The sequence below is a fragment of the Oncorhynchus mykiss genome, chromosome 12 (genome assembly GCF_057628025.1).
Source record: "Oncorhynchus mykiss isolate SJ-2025 chromosome 12, ASM5762802v1, whole genome shotgun sequence".
In the NCBI taxonomy this organism is placed as follows: domain Eukaryota; kingdom Metazoa; phylum Chordata; class Actinopteri; order Salmoniformes; family Salmonidae; genus Oncorhynchus; species Oncorhynchus mykiss.
Window position 1 is genome coordinate 75,684,577 of NC_143033.1, and position 15,672 is coordinate 75,700,248.

Genomic DNA, 15,672 nt, shown 5'->3' on the forward strand with positions numbered 1-15,672 from the left:
TAAACAAGGTGCAAGTTCGAACCTGGTTGTGAATCAGCAGTTTCCCTCTTCTTATATGTCACTCACTGACTGTCACTCAATTAGCCCATGTCAATTTTTTTTTTGTGATTGTTAAATTAGTCTAGCCAGCTATCTAAATGTGTAGTAATCATGGCCACATTTTTTGCTGTTCTCCAAATAGTATTTTAGAGTGCGAACCTCACTAAAACTCAGACCCGGGACCTTGTTGTGCTTGTGAAATGTGATGGTTTATCAAAGGAGAATTGCCCTTTCAATGACTGGTTTTATTTCAGTGGTTATCTGTGCAATCACTGGAGAAAATAAACAGTATTTTGTACACTAGATTATTTAGTAAGTAGCAGCGACAACAGACATAAACTAGGGAGTGAATCACACTTTTTATCTTCGGGCAAATCTGGCATTTAGCAAATTATTAAAATGGCTATTAACTCACATTTGAATACTGAAGGTAAATAAAACCAAGTTCAACTATGCAAAACAAACAAACAAATTAAGCAAATTTCAAATAATTTGAGCAACTTGATATTAAGTAAATTGTTTTGACATCAATTTGTCATACATTCTTCCAACAAGCTCTGAAGAAGGTTTTGCCCACTCATTTGTTCAGAGCGCTGTCTACCGTCACAATTCAGTAGTGGATTGCTGAGTTAACAAAAACTATCAACATCAATCAGATGTACATTTTTTTGTTCAAAATATGTATACTTAAGAAACCTAACAATGAACTGTTCACAACCTCACATCCTGAGATCCACACAATGGAATGAGAAACAAAAATATCACATTTCCTCATAAGACATTGAGCTGCAGTCCGTTTATCATCCTTCAATGGCACGATGAAAGATGATGATCAGCAGGAAATGTGAATGAGGTGATCCTCTTGGTTAATATTAGGTGATGACACAGTTTCTTAATGACTCAGTTAAGTGTGATTCTCAGTGCCTTTGTGGGTGAGCTTGGTTTTGTGCTCGATGTGAGGGCCCCTGGTGGAGTACTGTACCATCAGGAAGGGCTCCTTGGTCTCGCCCTCTCCTACAATACTCTCCTCATCTTCAGACTGGCCAATCCGCTGCAGGAGCAGGTAGCACCAACATCCGCAGATGAGAACACTGAGGGCAGCAACAGCAATGAGGATCACTACGATTGTCACCACCCCAGTAGTTGGGCTGTGGTCTGTGATGTACATGTTGCAACGGGAAGGTGACTCAGAGCATTGTGACAGAACAGGGTACTTGACAGGGACAGCGTGGTGTGATCCCTTGCTGATTTTGGTGTCTTACGGTACTGCTTGGGAGACCTGGGGGTCACAAAAAGCAAATAATGTTGAATATTTAACTAACAAAAAATAACAAAATAAACCCTGTGGTCAGTGCTTGTATCTGCACATCTGAATCTGTTTAATGAATTTTCGGCAGACATCTGCTGACTCAACCATAATAGGATAGGACTCAACACAGAATCTAACCTCCAAATCCACCAAAGAAGCAAACGGCTTGAAATAATGCATTGATACAAAATTTTGTTGATAGCCTAGCACCCTGTGGTAGGTAATCATATATTATCTATCTACCATATTCTGCATAACAGCGTATGCAATAATGAACTATGAACGGAACGCCTTTATGCCATCAATGCTAACGTATGTTTCAACTGTGCACGCCGAATCATTGCTCAGTAATACACATTTATGTATGTACATGCATGATACATCGGGTCGGAAGGAGAATTAAGACGCACTAGATGAGATTCCTTCCAATTCCATTAAGACAGACGACGCGATCGCGTGTCTTCATCAATGTGCAATGTGCTATGCAGCAACAGCCCTGCCTGTATCAAACATATAAAATCCATGGCTCTTCCTAAAGGAACCGATTTCATTCTAAAAAAAATGCTAATGCATTGTGTTAAATACACTAGTCGCTACTCACGAAAGAACTGAACTTCAAGGCCCCTGTTTCAGTGCAGGAAATGAGACCATGTGATGCACAACATATCGAAACAAATGTTATGTATGCTGTCAATCTCTATTTTAAAGCAACAGTAGTAGCTATATTATATTCATTGACAACCTGTACATGTAAAATATATATATCACTTAATGTTTGTCAATGGACACAATTTTGAAAAGTGAAATAGTTATAGGAGCTCATAGATTTACTGTGTTACCTTCTTGATCTCATATCAGTCCTAGCTCAATGTTATGTGGTGGTGTCATGCAAATACTGGTAGATGCTCCATCATGGAAGATGGCTCGAGCTACTGTAAAAGTATTTTTATTATGAACACAACAAATACAAAAACAACCCAGAAATATACAAACAAGAGTACATAAACCTAACAGACAGGGAGGGGTATTACATATCAAGATTCATTTTCAATTGTTAAATACTTTTATGGTGCGTAATTGCTTCTTTTTTTTCAAGAGATATATAGATCTGTTGTCTTAGGCCTAAATGCCTTTAGGTTGAATGAATGAGTGGTTATGCTGCGGAAGAGGTCTTATTTCAGGATGTTTTGATTGAAATCCAGGCACCTTGGAGCGTTCCCAAGTCCATGGATTTACAAGGGTGTCATTGATTGTATAGGCCCCATTTATTTTAATTCATCACATACAATTGTGTGCTTCTGTAGAATTCCCTTAATGGCACTTTTTCAATGTGTATGCATGACATAAGCACAAATAAAATAGATAATTTTACCACCAAATGAGATCATTGTTCATTCTTTAATTTAAATTCTTTGTCTTTTGTTTGAGTTTGTGCTTTCTTGCCCGGACTAGCTTTTTTTCCCCATCATAACCCTCCTCCAGCACTTCTGACATGTTTAGTGTGTTATATGCATATATTATAAACTGGGTGGTTCGAGCACTGAATGCTGATTGGCTGACAGTATACTAAGCGTATGACAAAACAGCCCGTAGCCATGGTATATTGACCATATACCAGACCCCCTCGTGCCTTATTGCTTAATTATAGCCTATCATAAACAGTGTTAGGCTATAATATATGCATATAATGCACTTTATCATAAACGGTGATGGGCACGTACTTCTAGGCTATGATCCATTACCTTTGGCAATGAAATATCTGGCAGGCCAGAAACCGCTCAAAACCAGTAGCAATATTTACATTTTGATAAAAATAAATGAAAACAAACAGGCATTGATATCAACATACTGCTCATGCTTCTTTCTACGTGAGTGTTTGCTGAAGGTCTTCCACCTCCAACGTCCACATTTTTCTGTGAATCGCAGCACGTTCAGAAAGGTCTGCCATCTTTACCGCGCGAAGGACAGGTTCTGGAGAGAGGGCCTGGATCATCCCCATCACCATGACATAGTTACCTGTGTAAAATCAGGGGGTAACAAATCAAAGGTTTTGTTAAATGTTGTACATATTTTAGCTGCAGCTAGAAGGAAAATCAAAGTGCATCTCACCCTGAAGTAGGCATGGGTTGCCCTTGGGAATGTTGTTGACGCCATTGACAACGAATGTCCCGGTCTCATCCAAAAGAAGAACCGTGTTGTGATCGGACCTAACTTCCAGTATTGTCCCTTGCATCCAAACCACAGAGACTACAAGTGCAGTATTTTTCAATTGTCCCAGTCTTTTTATGTTAAATTCGAGCTTGCCATTCAATCGGCTATCTTTTCCCTCTCGGAGTTGGCTGGAAAGAACTTTAATAGGAGGACTTTTCTTATTTTCGCCTGAAATTTGTCCTGAGTCCATGCCATATGCGAGTGAAACCTTTCAAACGAGTTAGTTCAAAAAAATATTTCTTGTGACCTTTGACGTAATTGTGACCAATTTCCGGGATGTTGATTTCAACATTTGTCTTTTGGGCATTGTTTTATATATAGACTTGTGTTCCCCCATATACTTGTTAAATCGATTTGTCGTTAATAATAAAAAATACAATAAAATATTTGAACATTTCAAAATAAAAGCACACGTAGTGCTAACACTGGGTATTATCAAAGATTATAAACTGGGTGGTTTGAGCCCTGAATTCTGATTGGCTGAAAGCCATGGTATAGCAGAATGTATACCACTGATATGACAAAACATTTAGTTCTACTGCTCTAATTATACCACACATATTCGTGCATTATTGCTTAATTATACATGACAATGGGATTCGTTTTTCACAAAGCGACACATAGGGCTGTCTAGCTCCCGCCTATCATTTCTTTGGATTGGTGGATACATTTCCATGAGGATTGTTGACGTAAACCTTCTGTATTCATTGGAGAGACTGCTACTAGCCTCATACAAGGAATATGCATAGCTATCTCGAGATAACTCCTATATAAAGTGTTTTTTTCCCTCAAAGTTGACGGGATGTCACGTGTTCTACCTATATCAGTACACTCCTAACAATTTAAGAAAGTTATATTCGACCAAATAAACCTCACGTAGAAAACAAGCCATTATTTTTTGTTGTTGAACAAATTCGACCATCTCATTGCCCTCCATACAAACCTCCTTGCATGGTGGGCGAAACAACGAAAAAACGCCACCTGCTGCAGGGAGAAAGATTTTCCGCCGAGTTGGGCCTCTTTTTCTCTGGTATTTTCATTTGCTGATGATGGGCATAGTTTTGTCGTACCCATTTGATTTCTTTGATCCTGATTGACCCATGCAGTTTCTTAGGCCTATCACTATTGTGAACCATCAACTGAACAAAGTAAAACCATGTTCCGTAAATAATAATAACATTGACGAGCAAATATAAAACTAGGAAATCAAATTGGACGCTTTTTCATTTTAATTTAAAAGTCACATCTTTCTCCCTTTCTTTGAGAAAAGCATTTCGGGCAGATTAAAGTGGCCCCTCTTAGTAAAACCCACAACAGAACACCCTCATATTAATCTGTATTTCTTTCCCATTCCCAACATACAAAATTAAATAAACAAAAATAAAATATATATATAAAATGTAGTAGATGATAAATAACCTACAGTAGTTATATTAATATTAATGATTAACCAATAGAAAATACAATTGGAGCAATGGAGTTCATAAAACACTATATATTATATGGGATATTTATTGCATACTGCACTCATTTGGCTGTCAAATATAATGTCAGCTTTTAATGTCTTCTTTAAAAATAGATTACAAAAATAGATGTAATATTAAGACGTGATATGATAATTATGCAACCTGGTCTAAATTATAATGCTTCTCTTGCAATATTAGAATCTACATTTGCACTGCAATGAACAAGAGACCAAACATGAAAAGCAGAGGAGCTGGATATGTGCCTCTGCTCTGGCCTAAAAGATAAGGAGAGAGAGAACAGAATAACAAGGTTAAGATTTGCATGTCTTCTGTCTTTACTGTTACTTTCTGTTCCCAAACACATTCCTATACATTATAAATATAATTATGTTTATGGTACATTACAGATAACTAATGTCCCTCTTTGAAACCAAATGATTTGTAAACTTTCTAATGGAATCACATTTTAAAATGGATTTAGCGCATGTGAAGCATGCTAACCATGAATGTAACATTTGACACCTTACTGGAAGTTGTATTTTTGATGGTGGTGGCAGTATTTGTTGTCATGGGGGTGGTGTTTGAATCCACCCTTCCTCCGGTCAGACTGATACCCAGCTTGTCAAGCTCCGACTGTAACTGCTTTGAGACCCAGTTCTGCACTACAGTGGTATTCTCAAAGGTTTTCAGTAAATTTAGGTTGGAGCCGAGGAGTCCAGACACTTCACTCACACTACGAGCCTATTTAGAGGCAGAGAATTACAGAAAATAATGATAGATGACAATGAATATGAGTCACTGCCATCACAGGTTATTGATGAATGGTATGGTTACGGGAATGAGCACATACCTGGACAGCAGCTGAATCCAAACCAATAAAAGTGTTGATGTCCATGCTAATATTGACCCTAGACAGACTCCGTATGTAGGTGATAATGGCACCTCCTAAAAAAGGGTTACGAACATGGTGAGAATGAGGACTGGGGTGGCACAAGTGTTCTCTAATGTCACAGCCCGAGTGAACTAAATCTTTTAAATCACATTTATTACAGGATATCCAAGAAACCATTGCTTTTCTGTATGTATGCAGAAAAGGGAAACCGTACCCAGGTATGTCTGGTAGGATGTTAGCTGATCTGCAGTGGCGCAGGTTTGGATGAAGTTGATAGGAAAGGCGATCTCAGCATCCAGAGCATCTGCATCTCTGTTGTGTTCAGAAGGCACAAGAAAAACACTAACTATGAACACTCAAACAAAAAAAGCATATGAAAATGGTCCAACATTTTAAGGGGCGTTTAGGCCTGGATACTCTGTTGAGGTTAACCACTGCAAGAGCACAACAAAGATAAATGTGAACTGGAGTGACTCGACCACAAGGTGTCTCTCTCACACAGCAAGATCTGTCGATGATCTTACTGGAGACTGTCATTTCTGATGCCTTGCAACACACTGAGATCCAGTGCGCCCAGGTTAGGCCCTCCAATTGAATTCAATTCAGAGGCTCCAAGCAAATTGCCAGCACTTAAGAACTTGGTGACAATAACTTTGGCCTGAAATTGAGAAAGGAAGATGAAAGATACATTTAAATCGAAAAGCCAACTCATTCAAATCTACCAAATGCACACCTTTTAGAAGCCAAATGTTTATCATGTTGTTTTTTTAACACCATTTAATGACATTGTTGGTGTAAAGTTAAATATCCCTACTTTGTCGGAGTCCCATTCTCCATTGCCATTGTCCATCAGTGCTGCTAGTGTGTCCACTGTAGTGATGTTCCACTTGTTAATCTGCTCCATGGATGCTACGCGAGACACCGACCCAAGCGCCTGAACCTGCTGGTCTGAGAGGCCTTTGGGGTACACCTAGTGGACAAGACCACACCATAAAGAGCTGTTACTGAATGACCACCTCTTGGCAACCTGTGAGTTTGAAATCTGTTGTGATTTCCTGTTTTGTGTCAGTAAAGTTCTATACCTGGCGTAGCTTCTCCAAAATTATCTTTTGCATGTCATCATCATCTACCTTCTCAGTCAGGCTGGCCAGATTGTCCATTACTACTTGGGCGCTCAGACAGTGGTTGAACATGGTGGTGTCATACCCAAGGGGAATGCGTTATTGCTTATGGTCACTTGAGTAATGTTGCCAAGGGATTCTGGACATGCATTTACTAAATAGACGTATTGAAGTATTGAAAAGAAATGTGATCATTCATGTCATAAAGGAGCCTCCACTATTAAAACCACAGAACAGCTATATTGACCTGATATTATTTAAACCTACCAGTGCTTCGTTTGGATCTCAAAGACATGGTGCATTCTTTGAACAGCTTCTTCAGTTTCCTCTTCATTGTCTTGTTTGTACGTCGTCTTTTCATTAATTTCTTCAGGAACGTGCTTTTATTCCGCTGTTTCCGTCAAAAGAGAACACATTAAGAAATAAGAAACGCATATAAGGTAAATGAGAGCTTTTCAAATTGAGATGGGTAACAATCTCAAATGATGTCATTCAAAAGATAGGGGAGCTTCCTGCCACCCAGGGCCTGTATACTAGGCGGTGTCAGACAAAGGTCCCAAAAATTGTCAAAGACTCCAGTTACCCAAGTCATAGACTGTTCTTTCTGCTGCCGCACGGCAAGCGGTTCCAGAGAGCCAAGTCTAGGTCCAAAAGACTCCTTACCAGCTTCTACCCCCAAGCCATAAGACAGCTGAACAATTAATCAAATGGCCACCCTGACAACACTGCTGATACTTGCTGTTTATTATCTATGCATAGTCACTTTACCCCTACCTACATGTACAAATTACCTTGACTAACCTGTACCCCCCGCACATTGACTCGGTAGAGGTACCCCAAATATATATATTTTATGGTTATTTTGTGTTACTTTTTTATTTAATTTATTTCTTTGGTTATTTAGTAAATATTTTCTTAACTCTATTTTCTTAAAACTGCATTATTGGTTAAGGGCTTGTAAGTAAGCATTTCACGGTAAGGTCTACCTACACCTGTTGTATTCTAGGGAGTTTTTCCTAGCCACCGTGCTTCTACACCTGCATTGCTTGCTGTTTGGGGTTTTAGGCTGGGTTTCTGTTCAGCACCTTGTGACATCAGCCGATGTAAGAAGGGCTATATAAATACATTTGATTAATTGATTTGATATTTGACGCATGTTACAAATACAATTTGATTTGAATACAACATATTGTCAAAGTGCTATGCAATTGTCATGTATAGTATACCATGCTGCTGTGTTTCCAGAAGTTCTCTGTTAAGTACAGTGGAAGAATGTCAAGCTGCTCTAGAGTTTTTCAGTCCATGTGCTTGGGTTTCTGAACAGATAAGAATAAAGACAGACTGATTAAGAAAAAATCAATAGGCAAAAATGCATTCATTTTTCATTTTTATGTGTATCTACACGAATACAAATCAGCACAGGTCCGATATCAGCAATGTGACATACCCATAGGTGGTGTTGCCACTGCAGATAACCGTCTCCATAGCTGTAATCTGCTGATCAGAGAAGTCATTGCAGTTCTTTAGTTTCTCCAGGATGTAAGAGTCAGCGCTCTGAATGTAGTCCTCATCCAGAGCACATGCCATGTTGCCCAGGACCTCCACATTATCTCGACTGAGCTGTGTCCCTTTGATGTTCTGGAATAAATCAAATGTCGTCATTATCACTGCTTTTAAACATTCAGCCAGAAACTTGTGTCTTTCATCTTGAATACATAACTCACCAGGCACTTTTTTGGCATTGTTCAGTAGATCAACCTTCCATCCAACGTGCTGGACAGGGCGGAGAAGTCTGCTCGTCCTGTTTCAATGAAGTAGGATCTGCAGTCGGTCTGTTGCATGTTGGTGTAGCTGGAGAAAGATACAAACAGTTTACATTGTCTTTATGGTTCATTTCTAAGGCATTTTCATTTGGTTATGTCAGCGTAAAAAAATAACAGTAAATAGTTCATCTAACATTAGTTACCTTCATTTACAATGCATTTTACAATGTCAGTGACATGACCAATTTACCTGTAATACAGCAACGTATCTGATGGATAGTTGTCAAAATCTTGAGGACTTTCACCTTTGATGTTGTTCCACATGCAAGTTAGTTTTAAAACAAAATGTTACTTTCTCATATGTCTGTAAAATAAGCTCCTTGAAAACAGAGAAACATATTCAATATGTATTCAGTTACTTGGTTTCCAGTAACTATTGTCATTCTTGTGCTGAGAGAATACATGCTTGGATTCATGTAGCCATGAAAAATAATTAAAACAGTTATAATTCGTACAGGCACATTAACAATGTAATCTGGAGGCCTGGCTACCGGTTTTGATTGAGTAGGGCCCTTTAGTTTATGTAGAAAAAGTTGCATTTTTAATATTCACCGGTGTCTCCTTGAGAACCACCTTTCTTCGACCAGCCCAAGTCTGCAAGCTCTGATGAGAGGTTTAATTCTTGTTTTGGTGAAAGTCTGGACACGAGAGCAAATTAATCCTTGAAGCACGTACTCAGAAAGGCTACAAATAAATCAATGCAGTGCATTCATTAGAGTTAATACAGGAACTATAAATGTCATCATAACCAATTTGTGTTCAAGTACATAATAAAAATGTATCCCCATGTGAAAATGATACATGTATGGTTTCTGCTCAGCAATTGGTCAGGACCAACATTCTCTAAACACTGTTACACTTACTCATCAGGCTCATCCAATCCATTTGCTACTGTATCAAAGAACAGCACAGCCTATAAATGAAACAGAGAGAAACAGAGGTGCAGACACATTTATAGATGTATAATACACATGTTCACCACTGTATAATCGTGTAAATTTTGAAGGTCTACAGAGCTTTTGAATACTACAATCCCCCCAATACCTGCTGAGGTTTCCATTTTTTCTTGTTGATGTTCAGAGCAGTGAGTTTGATTTCCAGTTGTTGGGAAATTCAGTAGATTGCTGGGAATGTCAGTTGCCATTTCATCTGGGACATTGACTATCAGTTCCGTTGGTTTCATGTCGACTGTGATGATCTGAATAAGTAATACAAAAACATGTCAACATTTTAAAATGAATACTGTTATTATGATTGATTACCCTAGATTTTTTCATAACACATTTAAATGAGGCATGTAGAAATATTGGGAGGGAAATTCATAACGCCTACTTCACATCAGTTAGTCTAGCTACTGTAAGTACATACCTTATTAACATAGATCTGCTGCACAATTGTTGGAGCAGTCAGCATGTTGGTAACACATTTTGGGTAGGCGGATGTTGTCAGAACCTGCTGCTCGGGTATTGCGGTGAGTGTTTGGGTTGGAAGACCTCCCACTATAGAGCCCAGGTTTATTAGACTGTCGGTATTGTTTATCTGAAGAAAGAAAACATTAAATTATGAAATATCCTCTACATTGGAAGTAGAGAGGATGGAATGGTTTAAAGTATGAATCATGGTTGTGAATGATGCTCACAACCAATAGGCCACTAGCAATAAACCTATTAAGAAGTGAATCAACTGGAAGTTTTGGGTGATGAGAATCTGTATGATGGACAAGGACTGTCCCAAGTTCCATCCAGAAACACTGCTCAGAGTACTCAGGGATTGTAAAATCACACTGGGCGGGGCTTTAGTGATCTGTCCAGTGGTCAGACTTGTGACCTGCGGGCCCAGGGCCGTGATTGATCCCGGACGAATTTGGATATTCGATGCCAGTGCGGAAGAAACGTGGAAGTAAATGACATCAGCGAAGATTAGGTAACAGTATCACTTAACCAATCAATGGATTATGATCACATGGAAATAATGGCTCATACTGATCTTGATGGTGCTCACCTCTGAGTCCACGTTAGTACAGGATTGGTTCAGGTTGCCCAGGACAACCACACTCTCTGACTCATTGAGCTTAGTAACACTATCTTGGATTAGAATGCCATGCCCGTCAATCAGATTCAATGTAGACTGTTGTCTGTTATCATACCCTTGACATAAATGCAAGAAATAAAGTAAGTTAGTAACATAAAAAAATTATTTTAGTGGCTACTGTTCAAAACTCACTGCAGTGGGAGGAAGTTGGAGTTCTGCAGGAAGATAAGCTCAGTAAAGTATTTAGTCAGATTTTGAGGAATTCCAGCGAAATTGAACAACTCAATGTTGACAGGGTTCACGGCAAATAGTTTTAGCTGTAAAAAACAAACAAAAAGATAAACCTTTGGTTATATATTTTTGGTAATATATGATGCCCCTTCATCAAACAGGCAGGTGCATGGGCTTTTCCGTTGACTGAGCCAAATGTGTTGAAGTCTTCAATGGTCACAAAGGTGATGAACACACCAATGTAGTTAAGGAACCAGGCGGTGGAGTTGAGATTTGGGTCAGAGGGACTATAACACTTGGGTGCTGCTGAACCTACAAGTCAGAAATAAATAAATATGTGTTTAATGTACTTGATGTGAGAAATCATATATGCTGCCGTTGTATGCCGCTTTATTAAAAGGCATACATCCTTGAGGAATATCTGTCATGAAGCAGAATCTATGCATATTCTTTGGTAACAGACCTTATGTTGAAAAATATCCATTCATGCAATGTGTAAAGTGCAATGATAAATATATGTATAATGTAAACTGGAGTAATCAGTAGTTAGTACTAAAACACTCACTTCCTGTGTTGAGGTAGGTCTTTATGGTGCTGTACGCATCATCTTGAGTTATGGCTGAGCCATTGAAAGTGAGCTTGGATCCCAGTAGATACACACTGTCAAAACCACAGCAGACAGTCATCAACCTTTTCTTCCTTTTATTCACGTTAAATGATGTAGATATATCTGTGTAATAGCATCAGCAAATGTAAGGTATTTCCAGTGTGGTAGCTTACAGTCTCCTGAAGGGTAAGCAGGAGGCATTGAGTGTGTCAGAGGACTGGAGCAGGTTTCTGTTGAGGAACTTCAGGTAGTTCCTCAGTCTGTTGTCAAACCAGCGGTCAACCTCAGCCTTGTCATCAGTGGCCAGAGCCAAAGGCCAGACGCAGGGCAGGACTGGACGCTTCACATCATCCGGAAGATTCTCATACAGACAGATAATGATCAAAGTCAAAGGACTGAGAATGCACCATTTAACAGAGTTTTTTCTTTCAGTAAATCCTAAGAAAGGGATACTCAGTGAGTGCTTGAAAATGGTGACCACAATCAGCAGTGTGTGTCCTTACGGTTTCCAGAACTCTGGAGTTTTTTTGTTTTTTGTAGTTTCGGAAGATTGTGCAGAGCTTAGTCTTGTTGTCCACCACCTCTGGCTTCCTGAGGATGGTGCTGAGGTCTGAGGGATGCATGGTGTTGAGCAGCTGGAAAAACAGATAGCATAGGATACACAGAGACTCGAGGCCAGAACACACTTTCCAAAAGTTGAAGTGCAGCTGAAACAAGTTCAATGTACTGTACCTCAGATTCCCGCTGTGGTGGAATAAGGGAGAGGAAGTTGGTCAACTTTGGGAATGTAAAGTTGAGGAAAGATTGTCTCAGGAACATAAAGAAGCTGTTGTTCCTATAGCAACGTAGTGGAGTTGATTCTGCGAACAATGAGATAAGGTAAATTAATTCGTTCCTCATTTGGTCCAGCATTAAGCCCAAAACTGCAGCCCTCAGACCATGGTATATAAAACCCATTATTCTACATTATCATGCATTTAGGGAGAATTATAGAGATAAGGATCATAAGAAGTAAAGTGAGATACTACTACTATTACTGGTAACTCATACTTTGTTGAGGAAAGATCTACTTGCTACGATTGTAATATGTTGTTGTATCACCCAGCTGTCTGGAAAGATTCACCCATTTTAAATGTTAGATCATTTTTCTGCATCTCTTGAACTTTGTTTATTCATTCCTGGGGTCATTTCATGTTTCATGTGCATCTGAGCTATTGCCGTTCAAGCAGGCAAACATACAGCTGGTATGATAAGTTTTGCATAATATGATGACATAAAAAAGTACATAATTTTCCTTAGAAATGTAGTGAAGTAAAAGTAAAGTACAGTTACCCCAAAAAACAACTTAAGTAATACTTTCAAGTATTTTGACTTAAGTACTTCACACCACTGGAGATGATGACTAGGTGAATACCTCTGAGATGGATGATTATTTGATGCTGGACAGCAGCATGTGTGCCGTTGGACAGTGATGGTAGGATATAGTTCAGCAACACCACTCTGTAGATGACAGAAACCAGAAAGAGCACCCATTGATATGCATTGTCAAGCACAACTAAGAGCAGTAATGTACTGTACACGAAGGTCAGTTGCAAACATGCATCACATTATTAGAAATGATTAGTGTTTCTATAATACACTGTGCTGATCTTACGTTTCTTGGCTGGTGTTGCAGTCTCTGTGTCTGACGATGTTGAAGAGGGGGGCCACATGCTCCTCTGTTAGGTTTGGTAAAAGTGGGCGGAGTCTCTGGCCCAACCACACCAGCACCTCAGGGTCTTTGATGGAGGGATCTGATAGGTTGGCATTGTCAAACACCTGCTGGAGCAGCACCTGACGCACATCCACCGGAAGGTGAAGACCCTGAAGGACAGAAACACATGTGGTGATTGTACTAAGCAAAGGTAAATAGGAAACAAGGCAGTGGTATAAGAATTGACCATGGACATCACTCATCCATACCTCAACAGCTGGAGAAACGATGTCAAAGAACTCGCCCAGATCTCTGGGAAGCACATGAATCAGTATCATGTGGACATCTCCAAGGTTTCTGAGCTCACCAGGGGTGGAGGCCACCTCCCTCAGCTGCCTGGGGCTCAGCATAGGCAGGACATCCATCTACACAGTGGAATAAGAACATGGATTCAAACTGGTTACAAATGACTATTGGATGAATCCGTAAGTTCAAAAGGTCAAAATCATGAACTAGTACCAACCACTGAGAAGTTTCCATGCAGTCGTTTGAGTTCTTCTAGGGGCGCAAAACCAACAAACAGCCCAAAGTACTTTTTAAGCCAGTCAGCGCTGTTGTTGGAGTGGTTGACACAGTTGGGGTCTGAAATAAGAAAAAATATTTTCAAAGCTTGGAGAAATATAGCAGTCTTTCTATCCTAACTGATTACAATTCCTTTGTCTTCGACATGCTTAGTAAAATGACATTTTCAGGTATCCTTGATATTACAGAATTATAAAAAATTTACCTTCAGTGTCATTGAGCTCAATGAAATCAGTGTAGATCAAAAGCTGTCTTTGTCTGCCCATAGCTGAGTTAGCAGGGTTAGGGTTAGCTGGTTGATGACCTACAGCTTCCACTCTGTGAAGGCAAAGACACCACATTGAAGTACTAGATCAAGTGAGGGCAAATAGTCAACCACATGGAAATAAAATGTATGTTTTCACATTCAAAATCTGGTAGGTCCCACAAGTGAAGTTCTTGGTGCTAAGACAGGACAGGAACTCTCTGGAGGCTTGCAGGAGGAAGGGTTGGAGATTCCTCAGGAACCACTTGCGGATGTTTTTCCTAGCCACCGTGCTTCTACTCCAGCATTGCTTGTTGTTTGGGGTTTTAGGCTGGGTTTCAGTACAGCACTTTGAGATATCAGCTGATGTAAGAAGGTCTATATAAATAAATTTGATTTTGATTTGAATAATAACCCATTGAGAGGCCAGCAAAATGTCACTAAAATTACTAGAGTATACCAAAGGGTGATGATCTTTACTGGAAATTTGGAGCCACCTGGGTTAAATGACTTATTATTCATAGTCTGGAAACGGACATTTCCGGTATTATTATAACCACTGTAACCATTGTAATATTATCATTATAACATTCATAATTGTAAGTATGTCAAGTACAATGTTTAAATTGATGGTTCTCTGACAACTCCAAGAGATGGTTGCAATATGATATGTTGTTTATTGCCAGACAACACTGATATGCTCTTATAAGCTGGTTGCTTAATTTACATTTAGTTCAGCATCTGCTCAGTTGATGACCTTATTACTGGCAAAAGTATAACCAGTTAATATCACTACAGCATCAGTCCCAAACAACTTATTTCCTTTATTTGCTTTTAAAGTGTCTGTATATTTTTTGCAGATTTGAAAAAATACATTTTTAGGCTTTGGAAATTTGAATGGACATTGGCAAAACATGGACTTCATAAGACATAAGACAGCTAAGACAGGACAGGAACTCTCTGGAGGCTTGCAGGAGGAAGGGTTGGAGATTCCTCAGGAACCACTTGCGGATGTTTTTCCTAGCCACCGTGCTTCTACTCCAGCATTGCTTGTTGTTTGGGGTTTTAGGCTGGGTTTCAGTACAGCACTTTGAGATATCAGCTGATGTAAGAAGGTCTATATAAATAAATTTGATTTTGATTTGAATAATAACCCATTGAGAGGCCAGCAAAATGTCACTAAAATTACTAGAGTATACCAAAGGGTGATGATCTTTACTGGAAATTTGGAGCCACCTGGGTTAAATGACTTATTATTCATAGTCTGGAAACGGACATTTCCGGTATTATTATAACCACTGTAACCATTGTAATATTATCATTATAACATTCATAATTGTAAGTATGTCAAGTACAATGTTTAAATTGATGGTTCTCTGACAACTCCAAGAGATGGTTGCAATATGATATGTTGTTTATTGCC

The 15,672-nt window shown here is 39.2% G+C and overlaps 3 protein-coding genes across 6 annotated transcripts; all 3 read right to left on the reverse strand.

The window, feature by feature from the left end:
• Positions 1 to 266: 266 nt before the first annotated feature.
• LOC110538254 (stannin) lies at positions 267 to 1,207 on the reverse strand. Its single transcript, XM_021624963.3, has one exon. It carries the CDS (start codon positions 1,205 to 1,207, stop codon positions 944 to 946), a length of 264 nt encoding a protein of 87 aa, XP_021480638.2. The 3' UTR covers positions 267 to 943.
• rmi2 (RecQ mediated genome instability 2) lies at positions 267 to 3,824 on the reverse strand. 2 transcript variants are annotated; one of them, XM_090193327.1, is made up of 3 exons: positions 3,458 to 3,824; positions 3,198 to 3,364; positions 267 to 1,318 (listed from the first exon to the last, which is right to left on the reverse strand). In XM_090193327.1, exons 1-2 carry the CDS (start codon positions 3,747 to 3,749, stop codon positions 3,213 to 3,215), a joined length of 444 nt encoding a protein of 147 aa, XP_090049453.1. In that variant the 5' UTR covers positions 3,750 to 3,824; the 3' UTR covers positions 267 to 1,318; positions 3,198 to 3,212. The 2 variants fall into 2 exon arrangements, with proteins under 2 accessions (XP_090049453.1, XP_021480637.1); XM_021624962.3 differs by lacking the exon at positions 267 to 1,318 and having other exon boundaries at positions 2,279 to 3,364.
• Positions 3,825 to 4,770: 946 nt separating this feature from the next.
• Positions 4,771 to 14,531, reverse strand: LOC110538258 (mesothelin). Of its 3 annotated transcripts, XM_090193328.1 has the most exons (22): positions 14,211 to 14,531; positions 13,947 to 14,065; positions 13,693 to 13,848; positions 13,385 to 13,593; positions 13,145 to 13,230; positions 12,463 to 12,590; positions 11,904 to 12,365; positions 11,689 to 11,783; positions 11,361 to 11,435; positions 10,230 to 11,209; positions 9,906 to 10,059; positions 9,725 to 9,774; positions 9,414 to 9,545; positions 9,052 to 9,106; positions 8,763 to 8,889; positions 8,486 to 8,676; positions 8,265 to 8,354; positions 7,306 to 7,429; positions 6,132 to 6,887; positions 5,876 to 5,970; positions 5,553 to 5,766; positions 4,771 to 5,300 (listed from the first exon to the last, which is right to left on the reverse strand). In XM_090193328.1, the coding sequence occupies exons 1-7, from the start codon at positions 14,344 to 14,346 to the stop codon at positions 12,159 to 12,161; spliced, it is 1,041 nt and encodes a 346-aa protein (XP_090049454.1). In that variant the 5' UTR covers positions 14,347 to 14,531; the 3' UTR covers positions 4,771 to 5,300; positions 5,553 to 5,766; positions 5,876 to 5,970; positions 6,132 to 6,887; positions 7,306 to 7,429; positions 8,265 to 8,354; positions 8,486 to 8,676; positions 8,763 to 8,889; positions 9,052 to 9,106; positions 9,414 to 9,545; positions 9,725 to 9,774; positions 9,906 to 10,059; positions 10,230 to 11,209; positions 11,361 to 11,435; positions 11,689 to 11,783; positions 11,904 to 12,158. The 3 variants fall into 3 exon arrangements, with proteins under 3 accessions (XP_090049454.1, XP_090049456.1, XP_090049455.1); XM_090193330.1 differs by lacking the exons at positions 12,463 to 12,590; positions 13,145 to 13,230; positions 13,385 to 13,593; ... (1 more) ...; positions 13,947 to 14,065; positions 14,211 to 14,531 and having other exon boundaries at positions 6,132 to 6,229; positions 6,732 to 6,887; positions 10,230 to 11,435; positions 11,904 to 12,150; XM_090193329.1 differs by lacking the exons at positions 12,463 to 12,590; positions 13,145 to 13,230; positions 13,385 to 13,593; ... (1 more) ...; positions 13,947 to 14,065; positions 14,211 to 14,531 and having other exon boundaries at positions 5,548 to 5,766; positions 6,132 to 6,229; positions 6,732 to 6,887; positions 10,230 to 11,435; positions 11,904 to 12,150.
• Between the last annotated feature and the right edge of the window lie 1,141 nt (positions 14,532 to 15,672).